This window comes from Buteo buteo, chromosome 19 (assembly GCF_964188355.1).
Source record: "Buteo buteo chromosome 19, bButBut1.hap1.1, whole genome shotgun sequence".
Lineage (NCBI taxonomy): Eukaryota > Metazoa > Chordata > Aves > Accipitriformes > Accipitridae > Buteo > Buteo buteo.
Window position 1 is genome coordinate 8,686,212 of NC_134189.1, and position 11,269 is coordinate 8,697,480.

The window sequence follows — 11,269 nt, forward strand, 5'->3', positions numbered from 1 at the left end:
GTGAGAAATGAGGTTTCCCACAGTAGATGACCAGCACTAGGAGACCGGTGACCTACCTGGTACAACACCCTGATGATATGCAGGTTCCTCTGTGAAGTTCCCACCCCCCTTGCGCCAAAAATACCTGTATTACACACTCAGCTCTAAAGGTCTGGCTCAGGAAAGAGGCTGTCCCTAAATGCTTTTCTCCCCACAGAAGATGGTGATTTTAACAAATGCACATGTTCTCTAGATTAGATAGCCTGTGAACAGGCCAGTTAGATATTCCTCACCAGAACCACCTTCTCTATGCAAAGGCAGAAGCTGCACTACGTTGCTTCAATGATCCATGGCTGAACACAATGGATCTTTTGATAACAACTAGATTTCCTTTATTGAAAAGAGAATGTCTACAGACATTACTGGCAAACTAAACCTGAACTCAATCTTTTAGGGGAAATTCCCTTTCTCCTATTAGAAGAGGTGCAAGAAGAGCTTATGTAATGCTATACTTGATCTACTTTTTGGCTGGTAAGAAAAATGTTTGGCATTCAAGTAGGCATTCTTCTTCCCATCTCTTCCACATGTAGTAACTCAAACATTCAGACTGGATAGCATTTACTTAATAAAAATCTGTCATCCACTTCTCCAAGTGGGTCCACTGCATTCCTAATAAAAAGTAAGACAGAGGAGAAATTTTGGCTCTAGAAATAGGTTAGCAAGAAGTTATCTTTGCTTATATGCCTTCCTAAGCAAAAAAAAGAATATTAGAGATGTATAGTGTTTGTAAATACAGTTATCATATAAAACGAAGAAATCACTTTTCTTCAGACTTTCTTCACAGGAATCTGACTTTTGATGACAGGTAAAAACGATGATGAATAAGAAATCAGTCCTGCCTTGGGTCCTATGTTTGGCGAGACTGACTTTTGAAAATATTGTACACTGAGATAAGAGCAAGCAGTTTATATGGCAAATATGCTCCCAGATACCTCAGATTAACATAATTTTTTATGCAGGAACTAAACTGGAACAATGGGCCGACCCTTCTCAGCTAACTCTTGATGTCCACGTGAGCTACTCTTTTAGCCTCTTTGATACTCTCAAGGTAATTTTAGCTCTAGAAGTACTCTCTCTCCCCGAGGTAAGCACCTCACAAACTCTGAAATGTGCTGTAAAAGTGCCTGTTTCTCTTACCTGATCACAGAGGGTCTAGAAACTAACTTATCTGGGCAAGAGGCACTCACATACCTGAAATACAGCTGCATGGTCTCAGCAATTCAATTTGCATAAAACACAAACAGGTTTGAGCATTGCTGGATGAGTAAATTACTTACGGTTTCTGATCAACTGAAATAATCTTTGCCAAGTTTGATCTAAATTCAGTATGCCAAAAAAAAACCAACCAACCCCAACAGAGAGAGAAACTTGCAAGAAAACGTTTGATGTCATCTGAAGGAAGCTTACAAGAGTCAGGTTCTTTATTGTGAAACAACATTACCCAGCGTGTGTGTGTCTCTGTGTGTACCTTCCCTTCACAAGGAGCTGAAACACTTGTTTAGGCTTCCCCTCCTTCCCACCACATTTATTCTGGAAGGGAAAAAACAGGAGGAAAGGGAAGAGACGGGGCTACCCTGTCACCTTTCTCCAAGTAGTTATTTACATCATTTTTTTATTCAACCACAAAACTGAAAACGAAATACCACAGAATTTTCCTCCAAAGGACCAAAAAGCCCTGAACCTCACTTCCAGGTCATTGCTCAGCTAAAGATAATGCAGCAATGACAGTTGACACTACCTTGTTTTTCTGGTGATCTCACCCACATACATCTCACTGTGCTTCATCAGTGTTTCACCAAGTTATGCTGACTCTGTGAAACAACTGCTTATGAAAAGTTGCATTATACAATTTTCTGCTTAATTCCGCATTCAAGGATTTAATGGCAAGTCACACAAAAATCTCGTCTGTTGCAAAATAATGTTCACAATTTAAAAAACAAAGAAAAAAGTTACGTGTGCAACAGAGACAGCGAGATGGCTGAACTTCTTTAAGTCCTTCAGCAAAAAAGAATGGGTTGGTGACTACCTGTTTCCAGGCTTTTTTGAAAATTTCTTTTTACTCAACAACAGAAAGAAAGACAAATCAATGTAATGCAAGGTCAGGTTTGATTTTTCAAAAAGCAGATATTTACCAGGAGCCTGAAGTAAAAATAAAACACTACTGATGAATGTGCCCAGAGGAGGGCCACAAAGCTGGTGAAAGGGCTGGAAGGCACATTGTCATTTGGGCTTGTCTAGTTTGGTGAAAAGGAGGCTGAGGGGTGACCTCATTGCTCTCTGCAGCTTCCTAGGGGGGGAAGCAGAGAGGGAGGTGCTGATCTTTTCTCCCTGAGATCCAGTGCCAGGATGTGTGGGAATGGTTCAAAGCTGCACCAAAGGAGGTTCAGACTTGACATTAGGAAGCATTTCCTTACCAAGAGGGTGGTCAAACACTGGAGGTGGTCGATGCCCCAAGCCTGTCAGTGTTTAAGAGGCATTTGGACAATGCCCTTAACAACATGCTTTAACTTTTGGTCAGCCCTGAATTTGTCAGGCAGTGGGACTAGATGATCATTGTAGGTCCCTTCCAACTGAAATAGTCTATTCTATTCTACTAACAGTAATAATAATAAAAATCTAAGGGAAGGCTGCCTTGAGCATGAAGGAGCAGAGGGACTGGGATTGGTGTATGTGAATAGTTTGGTCTGAAGCACAGAAAAGTTAGAATTTTTATTCTTGCAGTGATTGCTGGTCAGAGTTGAAGTCCTTCACTGCTCTGACAGGGCAAGTCCTCTGTTTCTGATAATATTTCCAGATTCCTTTGGATCAGAAAAATAATTTTACCCCACAAAAGCAAACATTAAGCAAGTGGGACATGAAGCAATATATTACAGGTCAGAATGTTAGTTCAAAAATTTGTGCCTTTTAGAGGCGATCCTATTTTTCCTTGAAACACACCCAAAAGTGTCTTTCTCTGACTAGTGGAGGAATGTAACAGGGGGAAACCTTGGTTTCACACTGAATTTGTGTATACTAAATCATCCTACAAGGAAAGTTTCCTACTGTGCAAACAAGAGGATACTGATGGGGCAAGCTGTAGCACAGACCAAGTAGTGATAGCCGTCACTATCCTTCACCAACACAAGTACAGGTCTGTTGTGAGAGGTGACACCATGGCAAAACTTCAACTTTGAGTCACTCATAGTAATCTTGGGGGACAGAGACAGAAATCTGATGCAAAAACCAGTTACCACGTATTGGTTTCCCAGTAGGAAACCTCTCAGGCCTCTCTCAGAGTTTGACAAAGCTGAAAAATGGCAGCCAGATAGATCAGGGTTTCTTACATCATCTGGAAAAAGCTCAATACCTTATACATCTCTTTTCAGTAAGAAATTCTCTTGCAGAATTTGACTACAGATTACCACACATACAGCCTAGCATGCCAAGGCAGGGAAAAACAGATTCTCAATTACAGCATGATCCCAAGCTCACTGAATTGACAGAAAAGCTCCCATGGACTTCAGTAGACTGTGGAGGATGCCTCAGAGTCTGGTTTTGGCCCCATTTTTGATTTCTGAAGCGCTACATGCGATGGAGAAGACACCCATCTCGATTTTAGTAAGAGGCATTTATTTCCCTTTGCTACTATGCCACTCTAAGGTCTGAATCACCCAAGACTCGACTCTTACCTAAAAGAAAATGTGAAGCCTATATTCACATCACACTCTGCAGCTGAAACATTGTGTATTTTTGTATGTGGATAATATACCCATCTTCAGAGGTGCGGGTGTGGGGTCTTAACATTTTTAAAGAAAAAGCTCCAATAGTCTGAAAAGTTTCTGGAAGTTCTTTCCTTTTTAATTTAGCAAGGTGGAGTTTGGCTGACACTGGCAAGCAAACTCATATTTATGCAGGGCCTTCAAGTGCCCTGTGAAATTTGCCATTTCCCTCCATGACAGCCAGCACTATCTATCACGAGATCATAATCCCCTAGGACAGGGGACCAGAGCCCCTTCACTGCTCTCCTCTGCAAACAGATGTGTGCACGTTCCTCAGCTCTGAAAGTCACGGCCTGCTTTTGGCAAAGAACTACAGCAGCTGCACATCTGCAGAGGGAAAAAGCTTTCAGCAAAAAAATACAGAGGGGGATCTCATCCTCCCCCCCGCCTGCAAAGCAAGCTCAGCATTTGTTCCTCTCCAGATGACACCCTGATGAGTTGATTTAATCATTCACATATGCATGCCTATTCACAATGCTAGCAAAATACCAGGGCTGTGACAGCATCTCACCTGAACTGCTCACACTAACACAGCTTGTCAGCAAGCACTTGGCAAGAAGTCTCGCAGGATATTAAGAGGAAAGTAATGTTCAAGGATATCGCTAATGTAAAATGATTCTACAGAATACAACTGGGTGTGTGAGAGACCACTTGTGATGAGGAAAACACCTAAGCAGGTGTTTAATTTTAAGCCTATGCTTAAAGCCCACTATCTTCAATTAGATTGCATGAAGTCCAGTCCAAACTTCCCTGAGCAGGAATGAGGTACTGCACCGGGAGCCAAAGTGCTCTGGATTTAAGCATATGCGTAGACCTACACGTCTGCTTAAATGATTTGCCAAACTGGGGACACTGTACAGAATAATTAAGTGTAGCAGGATCACAGAAACACTTCACCACTTTTATTCCCAAAGGGAAATTTAATTAAAACACAGAGCATCTAACCATTTAAAATTATTCTGGTTACAAAGAGCAGTAAGTCCTTGCCCCCTGGAACAGTCTCTCTGGTGGATTGCCAGAGTCCCCAGTAAGTTTCTGGAAACATAACTTACGTGCCTGAACTTGGTCAGGAGCCATCTGCTCTCGGGGATCTGCAGGATCAGGAGTCTCAGTGCCTGGCAGGATCCCACCCAGAACTCTTTCGTACTCTTCCAAGTGAGGTGGCACCTTTCCCCACTCGAGCTGCCCCTAACCATCATCAGCTCTCGACATTTGAAGTGTCTGGGCCAGATTTTCAAACAAGCTCAGAGCCAAACTTTTCTGACTGCTTCCTTTAGACCAGATTTCTGCCAGGCACAGCCTCCTGCACAGATATCTAACCAAGGCAAGACCCTTCCAAGCAAGGTCAGCACCCCATGTGCTGAACTGTTCAGCAAATCTGATTACTTACCATGATGCCTAATGAGGAGCTGGGCATAGGAAAATGCAGCTGCCAGCATCTAATTGCAGAACCTATCTTTATACTAGTCTCAATCCAGATCGACAGCTCTCTGCTATATGTGTGCTAGAAGGAACAAGACCAGTGAAACAAACCTCCATCAGCATTAGCAATACTATTTCACAGAGGAGAGGAGACTTGCCACAGTTAAAGGATGCCACGGTTGAAAACAAAGTAACGCCCCTCCAACAGCTCATGCAGCAGCATCTGCCTTATTAGTGGCACAGCACCAGTAGCAACTCACAAATCCTACTTCAGGCATCACAGATAGAGCCAAACAACAACTTACCCGTCTAGCTTCCTTCCTTTTGCCTTTTACTCTGATCTTCCATCACGCATCTCAAAATCATCCATGCCCCATACCCATACTCCTAGATGAGACCTCGTCAGTGCTGCACGTGAAGCCAACTGCGTGAAGAACCCAGGGGATAGCCAGGCCCATCTGTTAGAGGTTTTCCTCTGTGTGGGTTGGTATTTTTATTTTAACTCCCTCTGCTTCTGGGCCCCTCTCCGTCTCTCGCCCCTCCCATCTCCCCCTCTCTGCTCATGAGGACAGAGTTTCCATCCTGGCTCTGGGCCAGCACATGTATGGGCAGAGGCAGTGCTCGGGAAAAGCCATCTTCTGCTCTCTTTCATTGCATAAACACTGCCAGTTCCCAGCCCAGGAGCACAGGGCTGAGTGAGAGCTTTGGCTGCAGCGCAGGGGAACTGATGATCAGCAACTCCTGCCCGGGCTGAACACAGCAGCCTGGCCACAGGGCAACCACCTCCTCTCCTGGCCCCCCTGCTCCCAATGAGCAACCCAAGGCTTTACCCCAAGAGCCCACGAGTTGCTTGTCAGATTCTGAACACAGATGTATCTCATGTTCAGCAAAGGACACGTGTAACAGCACATAAAGATAACAGGTAACACTCAAGCCAAATTCTCATTTGCACGACCAATTTTTTTTTTTTAAAAAAAAAAAAGGACCCCAAGCAAACCTGGCTGGCAGTGTCCCAGCAATGGGTGACCTCGCCCAAATGTACAAGAAGGCCTCAGAGATGTACTAACTTGTAACAAGTTTAATTAGTAAAAACTGACCTTTAATCACCATTGTCACTATTGAATCTGCCCTGCTAACTCCCTTGAACTAACAGTATGCCAGCTGCAGCTGGTTTCCCTAACCTGGGTAGGGGAAGAAGCACTGAAATAAAGAATGAAGATTATACCAGCACTCACAGCATTCATTCCACCAGGACATTACTCTCTCTAGTTTCTATCTTTCCAACTGTGCCTGGCTTCCCCTCAGCTTTACTGTGGGACAGTACTATTTGAAAAAAGACAGAAATAAGGCTCTCAATATATGTTATCTGCATTAAGGAAAGGAGTCCTAGCGTTTCAAACTTGTTGCAAGGAAGATTTCTCATGAGCCCCCTTTTGGGGGTCTTTGTCGCACACATGCGGCACCCCACATTTGATCACTGTTTAGGCAACATATTTACCTCAGAGCAGTACAAACCCAGGGGGTTTCAGCATAGGATTACCCTGGCCATCACACCAGGATTATCCCAAGAGCACGACCTCTGTTGGCAACTGCAACGGTAATGGGATGGAACCACATTATATGATTCAGAGCCATCTTACCACAGAAGGGACAGGACCATCATGATGGCAGAGCCCCAAAGATGTTTCAGTGCACAGATCTAAGCTGTGGGTTTGCACCGAGCTCCTGGCTCATTAAAAGACATGAACTGGTGAAGACTCACACGAGCAGCAGGGAAGTATCCATTGCTCCGATCAGGAATGGGACTGGGGCATTATGACTTTCGCCTCATCAGTCCCATGTCTACAGACACAGAGTACTTTGACCCAATTAGGTGGCAAACCACGTAAAGGTTGGGACAGATCTTGAATAGGACTGGCCTACAAGACCTTAAGTATTTACTTATGTAAGACAGTGATGATGCCTTTTAGTGCTATACTGACAACAGAGACCTTGAACTGGTCCTCAGCCTGTTCTGTGCCAGGCTTCCACCTGGCCCTCGCAGAGCACATGGCCCTTGGTTGAAAACCCAGGTTGTAGAGAGTCAGCAGCTCCAGGGACTCTAGCTTCTTTGTCTTAGGTACCCAACTTCAAGATCACCCAAGGCCTCTGTGGAAGCCTTCAAAAAGCACAGCCTTCATGAAGCTAGGAGCCTGCAGTTCAAACATATGGTGTACACAAAGCTGAGCACAGACACCGAGAACAAAAGTGGTCTTCACTAAAACCTGGGCTGAAACCACCACCAAATGGCATGCATATTCACACATTTCAGCCTTTGCTTTCCTTTCCAGCAGTTGGTAAAGCCGCTTAGAGGTAAAAAACAGAGAAAAATCCCAGAAGCAAGATAAGCATCCTATTGTCCTTTCCATTGCACTTCAGAGCTACAATCAGGAAAACACTGTCTCTTCTCCAGCCTTGTCTGGGTAAAATGGTGCTTGCAGTTCGCTACCCCTCAGAGAGAACATTATTTGAGCTGTATCTAGGCGAAACTGGCTCACTCATTTACTGTCAGAACTTGAATGCAACAAGGAATTTCTTTCTAGCTACATCCCACTCCCTTCTTCCCTGTGGAGAGTCTTCTCAGTCCTTAAGGGACTGCTATGCAAGTTCATTAAAAGTCCTATTTCAGCATTTCCTTCATAGTAGAGGCCTCTTCCAGCCAGCTCTTGGGATCCTGCCAACAGACATATCAGACGTATCACTAGTACTTAAATCCTTCCGCTAAAAAATGCTTCCCTAAAGAGCTTATACTCCAGTTCTGGATGTCTAAGAGAGCTGATCATCACAATTAACCAGCTTCAACGAGAGCTTGAGAGGTTCTTCTCCACTCTCATGGGCTTAATGGTGCACTACAGAGCCTTTTCTCCCCTTGGTCTGGCCTCCACTTAGGAAGGAGCAGCTTCAGCACAGTTCCAGTCAGGAAATAAATGTCAGGTGCTACAAAAGAGAGAACCAGCTGCTTTGGATGATGCATTCAGGGGGATCCAAAAGAACACAACACTTACCAGGCACTTCTGAAATGCCCAGCATCTCTCCATGTTTAAGCATCGGGCTCTGTTGCACGAAGATCTCACTGGCAAATTTCTTAAACTTGGGGCAAGGACTGCATTTGCCACTGTGCCCCCAGAGCGCCCAGCAAAACAGAGTTTTTAACTCCTGTCCATATGAATTAGTTATTATGGCTGATGTTAAGAATAATTCAGTGGAAAAGCTCCTGCTAGATTAAGATCATCTCTGAAAACCACAGCCTTGCAGCTTATGTGGTCTTTATTTATCATCTCCTTGTCAAAATGAACATTTCTAACACATAAATACACCAGGCATGGGAGAAAGACAAGCATATTGTAAGCACTTGACAAAGGATCTAAATGGCCTTCTTGTTTTTAGAGAACAGAAACCATCACGTGGTTGTCTCTGCAGACAAAATGTCCTAAAAGATTTCCCAAGGCAGCGAGCTGGGTACACTACCGAAAGCAGCACTTTGGGACACTGCACATGCACTTGCGGTCTACAAGAAGTATTGTGCTTGGGGATCTGAGCTGATGAACAGGGAGCAACTTCTGCAAGGACCGTCAGGACAGGGACATGCCAAAGGCCAACCCAGGCTTCAGCATACAACCTTCTCACCCACACGCAAAGAGAGGTCCCAGCTGAGCCATAAATCTTTAGCCTGCTTTTTACATACCGGGTCGCTCCAGTGCCCTTTGTTTTCAGTGCTTTCTCTTCCGTTTCTCAAAGAGGCGCTGTATTACCCTGGGAAATCTTGTGGCTTTCCTCTCATTTCCATACTTAGCATTTTCAGTTGTTTCCAAGTCTGTCCCAACACGGTAGGTACCCATTCTCACATGCTGAAACACTGTTTGGATTATTTAAAAAAACCCAAACAACCAAACAAAAAAAAGCCCATAAACCAACAACTAACAAACCCCACAAACACTACTGCGATGACAACAATTCAGAATACAACACAAGGGTCGAGGAAACGCATTCCTTTCCTCTGGCAGGATGCAGTAACGACTCCCGTTCTGATGGTTCAGAAATGGAGCCAGTACACTTTATTGGACTTTGCTGCCACACACCAAGAATGAGTGGTCAGTAAGGTGGCAGCCAACACAGAAAACAGCTTTTTAATCCACCAGAAACACCAGCAGCTCCCCTCCCAGTAGCAAATGAAAGCCCCACGGAAATCCCTCTGCCCCTGACCTTATCCTCCTAGCTGAGCTCCAGGCTGGAGACGCTACTCTCCAAAAGCAACAACCTGCTTAAATGGCAAGTGGCCGGGAACACCTCAGGGTCAGGAACAGCTCCCATACAACTTGCTGACCTGTCCAGGAAACCAACTGTGGTCTTGTGAAGAGCATGATTAAGCACCCTGTGCTTAGCACTTACTGCCTGCTCCTGCAAGGCTCCAGTGCAGCCCCCAGCAGTCAGAAAGCTTCAATCCCCGCTAGACCATCCCTTTTCCAGCACTGGGCAACAACAGCCAGGCTCCTTGGAGACTCATAAAATCAAATCCTCTGAAAGTGTCCCAAATACACCTTGCATGGTTTACCCTACAGTTTCCATTTGACACCCTGGGACCACAGCAGCAGACAGCTGTATATTCTTCCCTGTTCCCCTTCCCAACCACCGTACCCCTTCACCAACTCCATACCTAACCCATTAGCACGCATCATCCCTGGGTACCACAGGGGGAAAGCAAGCTGGCATTTCCTTCCCCAGGACAGGTGAATATTCTCATGGATGCCAAACAGGAGTCAGAAATGCCACCCTGTTAAGCTACAGGCTGTACCCAAGTGCAGATGTTTCCTCCTGCTGAAGGCAAAGTAAAGAGAAAAGCAGGCTATCCAGAGCAGAGAGAGAGAGAAATGCAGCACTACGATCACAGAGGGATTCAGGGCTTTGCTGAAACTGAGGAGGACTCTGCTGCTTGCTCCAGTAGGGCCCCGGTTTCTCCCAAAGAATTTGCGTTTCCTCGTCTTTTTTGTCGCCGGAGACCAGGCAGGGCTGAGCTCACCCAGAGGCCCCATGCTGGGTGGCAGGGCTCCCTCCACTCCTCCGCCCCGTCGCTCCCGAAGCGCTTGGGTCGGCTTTTCAGCAGCTCCCCACGTCCCCTCGGCCCTTCTCCCACCCGCCCGCGGTCGAGAGCTGCTCCGGCAGCCGACCCGGCCCACCCGCACCCGGCGGGGACGGAGGGAGCAGGAGCCCTCCCCGTCCCGGCGGGAAAGCAGAGCGGGGGGACGGGAGAGCGGCGGAGCCCTCAGCGGCCGGGAGAGTGCGGGGGGGTTCGGCTCACGCCCCCCGGTTTCCGTCTCTGCAGCCGAACGCAGTACCGGCGGGAAGAAAAGCCAATTCGGTGGCTGAAGGGGAAAAGGAATTAAGAGATTTTTTGGAGCGGCACCGATCCCCCGCGCCCCGACCGCCACCACGGGAGACGAGCGGTGTGCAGGCGGCGGCAGGCTGCCTCCCAGCACCTCTGCCCGCTCTCCCCCGGTAACGCCGCGCCGCTGCCACTGCCCCGGCCCCGCTACGGGCCCCCTCCGCGCTCCCCCCCCTACCTTCCTCGGTGGCGGCGGGGGTGGGGGGCCGTGTCCCGGCATGGCGGCAGCGCCCGGCGCCGGGCTGGCGGCGTGCGGACGCGCGGCTGGGGGCTCCCCGCCCGCCGCGCCATGCAGCGCCGCGCCGCTCCTGCCGCCGCCCCCCGCCGGCACCGGCCCCGGCCCCGGCCGCCCTCCGGCGGGAGCGCCGCCCCGCCCCGCCCCGCCGCCATGGCAACCGCCCCCGCCCCCCCCAGGGGAATTACCGCGTCCTGCGCTGCCGGCCAGCCGGCGTCCACCCCGGGCGGTGGGACGGCAGGCAATGCCGGGGCTGGGGGGTGCGCGGCGGGGAAGGGGGCTGCACGGAGGTGAGGGGGGCTGCACGGAGGTGAGGGGGGCTGCCGGTGGCAGGGCCAGAAAGTAAAAACGGGGATGAGGTGCGCAAGACGCCTTTCCGGTTACAAACAGAAATAT

General features: G+C 47.7%; 1 protein-coding gene across 4 annotated transcripts in view; it reads right to left on the bottom strand.

Moving 5' to 3' along the window:
• The window catches only part of DENND2A (DENN domain containing 2A), a 61,618-nt gene extending 50,645 nt beyond the window's left edge, over positions 1 to 10,973 (bottom strand). For 2 of the 4 annotated variants that reach the window (XM_075052003.1, XM_075052002.1), the window contains exon 1: positions 10,817 to 10,973. In XM_075052003.1, the coding sequence (XP_074908104.1) occupies positions 10,817 to 10,929 (113 nt within the window). In that variant the 5' untranslated portion in view covers positions 10,930 to 10,973. The remainder of the gene's footprint in view (positions 1 to 10,816) is intronic. The other 2 variants (XM_075052005.1, XM_075052004.1) reach the window with 1 other exon arrangement.
• Positions 10,974 to 11,269: the final 296 nt, after the last annotated feature.